At 34.4% G+C, this 13,815-nt stretch overlaps 1 protein-coding gene across 1 annotated transcript; it reads right to left on the bottom strand.

The window, feature by feature from the left end:
• Window positions 1–5,294: 5,294 nt before the first annotated feature.
• Window positions 5,295–7,269, bottom strand: LOC113508460 (carcinine transporter-like). The gene has a single exon (XM_026891530.1). The coding sequence runs from the start codon at window positions 7,188–7,190 to the stop codon at window positions 5,487–5,489; it is 1,704 nt and encodes a 567-aa protein (XP_026747331.1). The 5' UTR covers window positions 7,191–7,269; the 3' UTR covers window positions 5,295–5,486.
• Between the last annotated feature and the right edge of the window lie 6,546 nt (window positions 7,270–13,815).

Raw genomic sequence — 13,815 nt, 5'->3', positions numbered from 1 at the left:
CTATTATTATTGCATCACTATAATAAATACAACCTTTGCGACACATAAAACTAATCAACTGAGCAAATAAGATAACATAGGTATAGTTGGACATGACAGCCACACACATAAGCCTGAGATTAGCGAGGTAGAAATACCGTGTGTGAGACGTTATATCGTAATGGGAATGTTGACTTATTTTTATAGTCCTTTAGGTTAATTAATGGAAAATATTAGACACGTATTTTTAGGGTTCTATACCCAAAGGGTAAAATTGATATTAATTACTAAAAATATGACCGAGAGACTGCCTGCCCTCTAAGTGGGCTCTCATGAACCGTGATAGCTAGACAGATGAAACTTTAAATTTCTGTTACAGCTAAACTCAAATAAAAAATGAGGATAAGTTATGTTTGTCTAGGCTAAGCTGACTAGTGTTAAAATTTCTCTGAATTTATTTTTTAGTATCGGAGTGTATCACTATCATTCAAATCACATGCAGAAGATGCCCAAACTCATAACAAGCATAGAACACACAATTTTCGTCCCACGCGGGGATGACCATTGACACGTCATCCTCACAGGGTTTGGCGTATTGAATACCCCTTGGCGAAGTGGGCGATGCTACCGGCTCAAGCCAGCAGCTTATCACACACACCTATAATAAACCTCACCGTTATCTAGAAAACTCAAAAAGATCAAATATTTCGTAATACTCCTTGAAAGATACATTATCAGGTAAGTTTCCTTACCGCACAATTTAAAAACGCATGCCGCGCTATCATGGTCTTGGTTACGTTAGCTTACGCAATCTTTAAACGAGTCTTCGTTAACTTCTTAAGTGCTAAGTCGAGAAGTTTTCTAAGTGTTCAGCAGAGACATGGTTTAAATGTATCTCCGCTATATATCTACGTATCGCACGTTTATCATAAGGATAATGTACCCCAAGCTACTCGTAGCAATTTGTTCAAAATATACAAGGAAGTTAGACATAGAGGAAAATAGCTCTTAAGCTTCATGCTGTTTTTGTCATTAAAACAAACGAAATGTAAAGACGAAAATACCTAAATTTGGAATTTCTAGCATTGCAGAAATAAAAAAATAAAAGTAGAAATATTTAATCGTAGAAATATTGCTTCGTATACCATCTTAACGATAGCTAATTAGAACATTCTTTTAAACAGCTACTGTTGTTCAAATTAATTCCAGTACACCTCCGTGGTCGAGTGGCGTCCCGGGTTCGATCCCCGGTCGGGTAAATGTAAATATTTCAAAAATTTTCTCGGGTCTGGTATTTGCGGTACCTTCGTTGTATCTGTATTCCATAACACAAGTGCTTTAGCAACTTACTTTGGGTTCAAAACAATATATGTGATGTTGTCCGCATTATTTCCAAAACTTACCTTATTTTCAAATGGCAACGGTTCTGCTTCAAGAAATGAAGTATCTAAATAAGAAACGTCCTTGACCTACTAACACGACACTATATTATGTCTTTGGTTAGTTGGTCACTATGTAGTGCCCAACAGGGTCCATATTGATCTTGAAATGTTATTTTTTTTGTGCTATCTCTGTAACATATGGAATGCTATATAAATGATTGAGTATTGAGTATTGAACAACGACCCACAGTTGGGCAACTCGCTGTATTATAGAGAAGGATTGAACATTGGTCGCCAAACTTGCTCACAAAGACTTGACGATCCCAGATTCCATTAATATTACGATTACGATTTCGATACCTTACAATGCTTTAATTTACCGTTTCAGAAGTTTATTAGTGTTCTTAGGAAAATATTAAATACTAGAAGTATATTGTTGGTGTTACATTTTCATCATCATCATCGGCCTAGCCTTTTCCCAACAATGTTTTACAAGGAGCGACTGCCTATCTGACCTCCTCAACCCAGTTACCTGGGCAACACGATACCCCTTGGTTAGACTGGTTGTCAGACTTTTCAAGCTTCTTACTACCTGTAAAGACTGTCAAAGATGTAGGAATAATAGCCTGTTACATTTTACCAACCAATATTTAAAAAAATAAATTCTTGCGTACTATTTTTATGACCCTTATCAGCTAAACCAGAACACTGACACAGTCTCATGAAACTAATTTATTATGCAGTTTTATATGTAAAACTGAGATGACAAGAACGTAAGAATGACAAATTGACTCTTAGAACATTTTTCAGGATCAAGTTTCCTTGAGATAGTAAGCTAGTCTCAACGGGTTTAAAAAGAAAAGAAAATTATTAGTATATTTCTACAATTTACAATTTTTGGTACGTAATAACTAAGAGGCTAGCACAGGACCGTAGAAATTGGCACGAGAAAGGGGAGGCTTATGCCCAGCAGTGGGAGGATAAAGGCCGTGGATGATGATGATGATGAATAACTAAGTTAATAGTATCGTGAAATAGTTATTTTGAAGTAAATTAATACACGTTATTCGGCCCTTGTACCATATTGGACTTAAATTCATTGAAAGTACATTAAATGGATCTTCGCAAGTAAGTTTATGCAATCTGGAATCACAATCTAGAAACAACTATCATCGTGCAAGTTTAGGAAGTACTATGAAGTTTTTCTACACGTGCTGTTGGCAGTAAGAAGTGCTGAGAAAGTGTCTTTCAAGCCTCATTCCAAGACTTTTGTTGCGTCTTATACGAACGACCTTAACCTCCACATGTCAAATTTTTTTCAGAAAGGACGACGTTATCACATACAAGTTTTTTTTCACCGCGGGCCCGTCCACTACAAATCGAACACCCACGGGAATATCAAATCGGGTTGAAACCAACGTAAAATTCGTCTAAATCTGGTTTTTGCGTGAAAGAGGAACAAACAACCATTCCTTCTAATATTATAAATGCGAAATTAACTCTGTCTGTTTGTATGTCTGTTATGCTTTCACGTCTAAACCACTGAACCGATTTTAATGAAATTTGGTACAGGGATAGAATTGACCTTGAGAAAGAACATGGGATAAGAAGTTTTTATCACGAGCTTTTGAAGAGTTCTTTTGGAAACGCGATATAACCGACCTCGACGAGGGCGAAGCCGCGGGCGAAGCCGCGGGCGAAAAGCTAGTAAGGCATAAATACAAACTTTCGCGTTTTCAATATTAGTCGGACTTCACGAAAAGTGAAAGGGTGGGTAATTTATAGGTGTAAACCACGCGGGACTCGCTTCTAATATAGGGAGTGATAAATGAAAATTTTCATTACTTATACTCTGACGTCATGTCAACTTGTTGACAGTTCCATTTATTTATTTTAATTATGCGTTTACAGCTCCTAAGGTACTCTTTACATAGTTACTATGAGATAATGTTTTATTGTGTGCTATAAAATGATACAATAATAATAACGAGTATATAGTTACACGGCCGTAAAATAAGTATTCTGATATTCCAGTAGTTGGTTTCCTTTATTTATTATTCGTTACACACAACAATATTTTAAATAACAAAGATAATAGCAAATGCATTTTTGTATTTTTACACTATAATTTCAATTCATCACTATCAGGCTTGAATAGCCCACAGCTGGGCAAAGACCTCCCTTTGTTTATTACGTTTTTCTCTGCGTGTCCTTCGCATCCATTCTATTGCAGCTATATTGTTACTATCTGACCCAGCAAACGTTGTTTTACCGATTTTTTTTTCTAGTTGTATGAATTTTTAATGCCACATTATAAAAAAAATAAAAACAAACAATTTCGTCCAAAAAACAAAATATTTTTTTTTAGGGTGAGCTATTTTTCATACACCTAAGTGATAAGGATTCTTATCACTTACCTAGGTGTATGAAAAATAGATGTTAGTCAATTCTCAGACCTACTGAATACGCATATAAAATTCGGTAAAAGTCGGTTAACCGTTTCGGAGGAGTGCGGTAACTAACATCGTGACACGGGAGTTTTACATATTAGAAGATTATTGTCTGCCTCTCATAAGTACCCAGTACAATGCGAAAGTATTTAGACCGTTGCCATGGTTACAATTTTTGTTTATTCCTCGTGCGTTTAGTTTTTTATGTTGTTGTTACTTTATAACCCCTTACCATCTTTAAAGTAATCTTTGTCCTTTCTCGGGCCTTAAGATATAATGTGTAGTAAATTTAATTTAAAATATTTTAAATGTGTAGGTACTAGCTCATAAATAAAGTAAGCGACAGTAAGTATTATTAGAAGTTGCACAAATAATACATAATATATAAAGATTAAACATTATATAGACATTCTAAATACTGATGTCTAACTCAATTACGGAATACTCGAGATAAATCGAGAGTTCATAAAACAGTACAAAATACACTTTTACAAATATTATTGTACGTTACAAAAAAAGATAGACACGAAAATAAAGTCAGTGCTGATTCGTTATAAATATCGGTAGCATACAATTTATGCCAGACCCCACACTTTTTTCACAACAATTCAAAGTACAAGTAAAGTAATTATATTAAAAAATAAAGTCAAAAGATAAGAATCTATACTGAATATATAAAGCTGAAGAGTTTGTTTGTTTGAACGCGGTTATCTCATGAACTACTGCTATCACGCTGCGATTAATAGGAGCGAAGATAAAATGGAAAATGTGGAAAAACAGGGTTGGTATAAATCATAACTAATATCATCTAGCCACGCGGATGAAGTTGCGGACAACAGCTAGTAATTAAATAAAACACTAAAAAGCTGGTGGAGAATAACCGCGGCGGGATTTGAACCCACATGCCCCGATTTTTATAAGGCATTTTCACTATAGTTGTCACGGATATCATAAGGAGCATCAACTGTAATAATAACGGCCTCTAGTGTGGTTGTGATTTAAGCCGAAAATCACATTATCAGTGGAAAAGCATATGTTTTGAATTGTTTCAGGTTGAATGATTGCATGTTAATAAGTGACCTCAATCCAGTTAGGAATTAAACACGTCTACTGAGCACTATGGCCCGTAGGTTTGCGGGAAGAAACACGACATTTTTGGGAGATAAATCTAATTCCCCATTTCTATCTAATCTGTTCTATGGTTAAGAAGTGAAATTAAAACAAACATAGTTTTAGAATTTGTATCTAAGTAGGTAAGGTTTCAAATCTAGAGAAGAATGATTCCATCTGAATTTTCGAGGTAATTTTTTGTATTGGCTTAAAGGACAGGCAGGTAGTCGGTGCTTTTTCTCTTTATTTGTGAGGACCAAAAGCGTTACTTTTACATTCTAGTGAATTGATCACCAGCAAAAGGTTTAATATTTCTTGTAGGAATAATATTTAGTGAACTGACTAAGGTACAATTTAATAAATAACAGCAGAGTTCGCTTTTACATTTTGATAAATATATTTGTAGCTCATACAATACGCTAGCGCAAAAATAGCTCCATAATTACACATAAATATCAATGAAAAATATTTTATTTCAAATCACAATGAAAACAATCGCATAAAATAAACGAAAAAAACAAGAATACAGCATTAGTGCAGATATTTTAGTGTTTAGTTACTGTAGTTAATTAAATTCGAAACTTTCATTCGCACATCCCTGCACATGACCCATTTGCTTTTTTCTACGACACGGAAAATCAAAATAGCCTTGACTATTAATTAAAATTTCTGCATCATCAAACGTTTGAGGCATATCTCTTTTGGCTGTTTCAGGCAAAGTTATACTAATTAAAGCCGCAAATATTGCGGTGCTGCCAACGACAACCATTGGTAACCACAAGTAATATATTTCGAGGTATGCTACAAATGGTGATATCACAGTTGCAATGTATCCACAACTATGTATAATTGATGACCCAGAACCTCTCACCGATGTGGGTAACATTTCAGCTGCCCACTGCATAGCAGTGTTACAGGCCATATTCATCACAAACCTTGCCGCCACTGCACATAACACTGATTGCCACCCACCTCCCACAAACGGTATTAGGTAACTGAATACAGAAGCAAGAAGCAGTGCAACCATAAGTAAAGGTTTCCTTCCAGTGTAATCCATTATGAATGACAAAAGAACTAGTGAAGGTAGTTCAGTCACTGATATAACAGAAAAAGATATAAAGAAGTCAAACTTCAACTGTCCTATTGTTCTAATCAAAGAATCGAAAATTAATATACAGCACATGAATTCAATACACGCACAAATAAACAATTTCCTTAGTAGTGGTCTCTTCATCATATCAATTATGTTGCCAGGCACTTCTTTATTATTTTTTGTAGATCGTTTGAATTTTTCTATCAGACTTTGAGGTACTTGCTTCTTGTTGACACGAGCAATGTTCAAAACTTTGGTTACAGCATCGTCAACCCGATCTTTAGACAGTAACCATCTGGGACTCTCGGGTAACAAAAATGGGGCCAACAAGGTGAAAGCCATCGGCACGCTGGTGGCAACAGACAATGTTCTCCAATCTCCACAAGCCAGGGCAATCCATGGCAGGGCAACGGCTCCAATAGTGAAGAAGACAGCGAAGGCCATATTTGTTATGACCGTTCTATATTTTGGTACAATATATTCAAGAAGTAGAATGTAAATCATCATCATGCAGTTATCATACGATATTCCCATGAAAAATCGGCATACTGCAAATTGTATGAAATTAGTCGCAAAGATACTAGCTACGCCTGCAATGGCTCCCGCTAAATTGCTAGCTACCGTAGCTGGTAGTCTGCCAAACCGATCAGAGACCCATCCTATCAGAAATCCTCCAAAAATAGAACCAACAAAAAAAATGGATTGTGCAGAAGCAGCATAGCTATTTTTGTCACACACCCATCCCAATTCACTAGATATTGTTGGGTAAGGGAATTCAGTCGTATCGAATTCCCAGCCGTATTGACATGGCACTATCTTTGAGGTTTCATTAGGCGTCACTCCAGAAATCAACACTTCGGTCCAGTTCGCTTGATACATGTGACACTGTGAATATCCAAACGGAGCATTTACATCCCACGGTATGGCCAGTTTTTTCCTTTCAGAGATTGATACATTTTGTAGCTCAGGCACCATACACCAATAGTCGGGAGATGTTTCAGTTAGGAACAATTGAGTGAAGTAAGAAAAGGATCCAAGAACGTAGAACGGAAATGTGCTAAGAAACAGGCCCAGTTGGTATCGTCCGAAGTCACCGGCAGCTACTAGCAACTCGTCATAGTCGACCACTTCACTCTTGACGTCATTTTCACGTGCAATTTTCTCCTTCGCGCTCATTTTAAATAATAATATATTTTCCTTTTGTTTGTAATGTTCACCACGTTTGTGTCCATCGAAGCTACAGTTACAACTGCTTAAGTAAGTTTTTGAACATTCATACAAATAATGTTGAGAGATTCGTGATAAGGTTTAGTAGTATAATTAAAATATTTGTTTTGTTTATTACTTGTGTACATAAATACGTGGAATATAGAAATAAAGATTAGGAAGTGTCATGTGCGTAAACACTGAAAATTTTAAAGAAGATAAGACTTTTGTCATTACTCCTGAACGTAAGTGGGAAATCAAAATAAACACATGATTTACATTTATTACAAAATAAATTAAAATGTTGTTTTTTTCGGAATGACGTTTAATGTGTTTTCCAAAAAATAATAGCTATACTTAAATTGCACATTCATGCTGGTTTGAATGTTTAGGAGCCCATTATTTAGAGTATGGTTATTTAAGTACATGTTAATTAAACAAAACAATGATTTCTTAGAGCACTCTCAACTAAGTGCTAATTATCATCACGGTTTCAATAATTGAACTAATTAAAGAATATGCCTGATAATTGGCAACTTTTGAAGGTTAAATGACGCAAGGGGTTCAAGACTACACGAGACATCAAGACGAGATTGTTTATAAAATAAAATAATATGGAAAAGGTTCTGCTTTGATGCGGATGTCTGAGTGTTATCTGCAATAGGTATATAGATCGAGGTCAGTTAGTAAATTTGTTAATTGGTAAATAACGTAAACAACATTGTCACCGTCGATTGATGGCTCCGTAAATCCTTTTTCGACCTATGCAAGCTTTGCCGCAGATGATGTTAACGAAGATTAATCGAACAACTTTTTCCCAAAGTCTATACAACTTGCGAGGACTAGAAGAGATTGTTACATTTAATATTTTTTGTTAGTTTCGTTAAATAGTATCTTTAATAGACAGATTATAATCTACAAGTTACAAAATCAGTATATTAATGTCGTTTAAAGTTCTTTGAAGTAGTGTGCAAATAATTATTAATTACATATAGATAAACTATGAAATAACTCCATATTTTGATTGCATGGTGATGATCTATTACCATTTTCAAAGAGGATATAGAGACGAAAATCGAAGGCCTACACAATATTATACAGGAGAATAGAAAGATACTCGTAGGAAATACAAGAATGACGTTCCTTTCCGACATGTGACGTCACTTTGACATGTCATTGCTACTCAAAATGTAACTTGTGTACATACAGCCTTCATACAGCCCAGGATTGAATCAGGACAGTTTGATTTGGTACGGTGATGTTATAACAAATTACAAGTAACACTCATAAATTATTCTATAAGTATTTCGTAAATTGATCGATGCTTTTTAGAAATTATAAGTAAATGGATCTCGTGTACATAGTCAAGAACAAGGACTAGCCCTTGTCCAAACAGTTTAAATACTAATTAAAAAAAGAGACCACATCATTTGTTTTGAAGCTTCGCAGCAATGTCAGATGACATGACTTTCCCCGTTACATCGTAACATGCTGATCCAAAAGAAACAGAAAACCAAAAACGCCACGGTATTCAATTTGGCACCCTTTGATTTGATGAGGAACCGAGAATTTTATATCAGGTCGGGGGTGGCATGGTCCGTGTAACGACAAACACTTCATTTCAGCTCAAAATGTCCTCTTTTTATTGCGGTTAAAGTCACAAAACCTTGAACAATAAACCGACACTGAATATAGGGCGAATTGATGTTTTCTCTTCCAAAAAATGATAGACTTTTCATTTATTTGTACTACTAGCAAATGGTGGAAATATAAAAAGTTTGTAAAAAGTCGTAATAAAACTCGCTCTCCGTAATAAAAACCATTTGAGAGGCATCATGGCAATTTAAAGTACTCAATGAATATTTTATCGCGTTACCAAATTCGTTTTTGCCGACTACATGAATAAGTTTTTTTTAAGATTTACGACAGACACGTTTCATCATTGAAAATCGATTGCGCGTAACTTTTTGCAGAAGAAAAAAGCTGAAGTAAGACAATTTTTTAGGTTTATTATTATATATTGTTTTGTACTAATATACAGGTGTATATTAGTACAAAACGTTCATAAAATACTTTCTTGTGGTGATAGAAACACAACCTTTTATATATTTTTTTCATACCTATTAATCTATACTAATATATAAAGCTGAAGAGTTTGTTTGTTTGTTTGAACGCGCTACTCTCAGGAACTACTGGTTCCAGTTGAAAAAATCTTTTCGTGTTCAATAGATCATTTGTCGACGAAGGTTTTAGGCTATATAACATCACACTGCAACTAATAGGAGCGAAGATACAACGGAAAATGTGGCGAAAACGGGGAAAAATATTAATCTTCGAGGGCTTTCGTTCAAAAATTCCTAACTTATATCTTCTAACCACGCGGACGAAGTCGCGGGCAACACCTAGTTTATTTAATATTTTTATACATCAATCTGCACTAGTTTTCTATTGGCTGTTATAGATCCATTATTAAATGATGTAACGGTTTACTCACGCGTATTTATCGGGGTAGCCCGACTAGTTTCGGACCCAACCGGAGTCCTTAATCATGAGCAGACGCGGCGGGATCGCGAATTGAACCGATAATGATACAAACTATTTTGCCTTCCTAGAGTTTCGTACAAAAAGAGAAAATATATGTAGATTCTAAGTCATTTCTGTCTGACAGTAAAAGTAAATCACACTGATGTCTCTTTATATTGTTTTAAAACAATCGAGTCTTTTCAGTACCAAATAAATTTTCTTTCAATGAGCTCGTCGTTCTACAATGACCAATTAAAATGTAAATTGAGACACATAAGTATAGTTGTTAGGTTATCTGCAGCTCGTGTTGCGCGTAATGGTGCAACTTTCACACTCGTTAATTTATTCTGTAATAGCTTTGCTTTAAGGTCGAAAATGTTTAAGCAAATATAATTTTGTAAAATACTTTACATTTGTTAAGATTTATTTTAGTATTTTATGACGTCATTTTTAATACGTAGCGGTGAGATTGTAATGATCTAATATTGTGTAATGGTTTGCAATAATCATAACCAAGTAAACACCTTCTAGATTACTTCTAGTCGCCTACAGAGAAAAAATGTTTTGTATATCAATACAGCAACATTTAAAAAAACGGAGATGTTTCTGGCGACTCTGTTTTTTTTTGCTGGATTGTTATAACTTAATCAATCTGAAATCCTATAACACATACTATTATTTAAAATGAAGAGTCCTTAATTCAAATATTTCTTTAATAAGGCTGAGCTACATTCAGTTACTGATGGTCAAGTGTAATGTATATTTCATGCTGTCTTATCTCGCCTTGCGGAATGGTAATTGTATTGTCTCTGTATAAGTTTGGAATTAGACTTCATCCTATGGGACTAAAAGTTGACCAACAATTTCGGGTTTGATATTGTTTTACAACTTCCAAATACAATTACAACTAGATAAATGCCAAGGGGACAAAATTACGTCTACGCCCAAATAAGTGCTACGAAAATTTAATTACAATTCATAGTGATTTCTTGTCTTTAATGTTTTCGTCGTTTGATTATTTACTGTTAGTGTATATAATACTACTGTAGTAACAATGACCATTTTCCGCTGAACCCTTACTTGTGCACTTATCTAAAGATCATTAAGAGCAGCATTTATTAAGTCGGTCAAATGTAATGGAGTCCAACCGTGTGACCTCGTATCTTGTTACTCAGAATGTTAAAAATACTATACAAGAAAATACTATCTCAGTAACAGTATTGTCACACGTCATTCAATTTAAAGTACTCATAAGTATCATGTGGTCTTTATCACAGTTAAGCAGAATGTAGAGATAGATATATCTAACTGAGATTTTACTATATATGGACCTTAGACTTTTTCCTAACTCCACGACTAGGTGCTTTAACTTTTAAAGTACACACTTCTGCACGAAATTACCAGAAATATGTTTTTTTTCTTTTCTAATCTCAATATGCAGCATTCATGTGTCTATTTTTCGATGGAAAATTATTCCAGAATGAGAACCAAACAGTAATTTATAAAAGATCAAAAAGCTTAAAAACATTATCACCTCAATTGCATCAACGTTTTATTAGACATTGGCCGATCATCCAGTTTTCAGCGAAATCGACAACAAAATGATCGTTAAACGTCACTTGTTTTCATAGAAGCAGTAAAAAGCGATCCCAAAATAGGTCTCCTGTACGAGGATTTAATTATCCGTATCCCACTTACTCGCTCGCTGGCTACTTCGATGTATACCTACATACAGCCCAGCTTACACCGCAATGAAAACGTGGAGGTTACACCCACAATTACAAGTGACGTCAGCAATAAACAAGTGCTCTATCCTACAGCTTTTTTTTGGAAGTCTCACTGGCTCTTATTATCGAATTCATTGTAAGCTTTATAATGACGCTAGGGGCCTATTATTATTGCAGTTACAAAATTAGTTCGAAATATGTAAGACGATGCTCTTATCATTTTGATTGTATCTAGCGGAAGTAAGGAGCCGTGATTCGTAGAAGATCTAAGGTTTTAAAAGACAAATACTTTCTACCTGCATATAATGGAAGAATGTTTTCTTTTAGACAATCATGTTTCTTAAAAACGCCCAGCTACTAAAAGCTGAGTCAATTATGTTTTTGATTTAATATAAGAGGACAATTTTTGAAGTTTCTAGTTCTATTTGAAGAAACCTGCATCCATTTTGATTTGATCTCATAAGATATATCTCTATCTTTTGGATTAAGATTGGTACAGCTGTGTTTATATTTTGGTGGTAATCCTATTTTTTCCGACGCCCTAAAGCAAAAAACTGTTATAACTGCTTTTTCAATCGTTTTTTCAGCAAAAGTTCCCGTGGCTTATTTAGACTGAATATTACCTAAGAAATTCTAAAATAAAGTAGTGAAGATTAATGCAATTATTAGTACCAAGCTTTTCCTTTTTGATAATTGCACGTGAATAATTGCACGACGCTTGACTTTATTTCGATTTTTAATTTCTTTTTTTGTCCTCGACCAAGCTGCCAAAGTAAAGGCAAGGTCTAAATTTTGTTTTCATCCAGAGACCCTCTCTATTGGATGATCCTATATTTGATGGTTCGATGATCTCTAGTAAAATAAACTGAACGAAAAGTATTTTGGCTACCTAGGCAGAACAAAAAGAATGATCCTATTATTAGACAATACGGTTTGGGTATATTACTTAATTTACGAGTGGAGTCGACCAAATCTTGCATATAGTCATTTCCAGTTTAATTCTTACCATAACATGATAAAATAAATTTCGCTGAAGACGATGCTTTTTTAACTTTGATTTAAATCAGCATTTATCTCAAAAATTTAAGAAAACAGTATTTTATTTAGTCGCAAATCTTTGATCAATTACAATATTAACTCGATCATCATCATCCTAACCTAGCTTTATTAAAGCTACAACTAATCGATACAAATCGTATCAATCAGATCAATTCGTTGACGACATGACACGTGTGATAACAACGTGCCATTATAATCTACACGGTTAACACACTATATCTAATTTGGAATAAATATAAGTAGACTGTGACACTTCTCTAACCGAAAGCTAATGATAAAACTTTTTATTCGGCATTTTTTGTTGAGAAACAAATGCACATCGCATACAGTTTCGATGACACCAGCAATTCTGAATGAAAGGCGATCTCTACTCGCGACGAAAAGCAGATTTTCAATTATTTTGTAAAGAAAATCTTTCACGCATTTACGAAATAAACATTTCAAAGATATATTGAAGAAACAAACATATTTTTGAAGATTTAACCTTCGCTACCCACAGCAATAATAATTTCTTACGTAATTAATTATCTTATTACTACTATAATACGTAATAGGGAAACACCGAAATGATAATCCAATAAAAATACGCACAGTAAAATGACATCAAACAACAAATATTATAAAATTATTACGATGAAGTAAACGCACACAGAAACACTGTTTACTTAATTAAATCTTTACGAAAAATAATCACAGCGTGATATATAAACATAAAACTAACCGTATTATCTTAAATTATATTATTTGAGGACTGACAGTTACGACAGAAAGTCCAACAAATAATATTTAGTGGTCCAAAAATAGATATAAGTTTGAAAAACAGAGAAACCGTCAAAAATACCGTTGAAGTTTTTGTTTATTTAATAAAAATACGAAAATAAATCATTCATTAGTAGTTTAAAGAGAAATATCTATAATGTAAATATGTTAGAATGAAAAAAACTTACCTTCAAAATCACAGAAACCCACCGATGCGGATCGTAAACGGATTTTTTTTTAATTAAACTTTTTAAAAGTTGCGTTGCGATAGGCGACGGATCGCGGCGCGGTTATTAAGTTCATTGCGGCTCGTGGATAGCTCACACCTCTAGTAGGCATGCGTGATGCGACTCCGACTCACGAAACTTTGCAAAGGCTTCTTAATGGACACTGGCACACTGGACACTGTGGACACACATCAAAGATTTAACATGTTTTTTTTATTATTATTTGTTTTGTCTTAGATTTTATGGATTTAAAATCTTTAGGTAAGGTTTCCTTTTTATAACTCGGATTTTTGAGTCGGA

This window comes from Trichoplusia ni, chromosome 1 (assembly GCF_003590095.1).
Source record: "Trichoplusia ni isolate ovarian cell line Hi5 chromosome 1, tn1, whole genome shotgun sequence".
In the NCBI taxonomy this organism is placed as follows: domain Eukaryota; kingdom Metazoa; phylum Arthropoda; class Insecta; order Lepidoptera; family Noctuidae; genus Trichoplusia; species Trichoplusia ni.
The sequence above is the reverse complement of the archived record's forward strand: the minus strand, read 5'-3'. Positions and strand labels throughout refer to the sequence as shown.

Bases quoted from the DNA above. Each gene is read 5' to 3' on its own strand.
- LOC113508460 (XM_026891530.1), bottom strand. From the start codon at position 7,190: ATGAGCGCGAAGGAGAAAATTGCACGTGAAAATGACGTCAAGAGTGAA.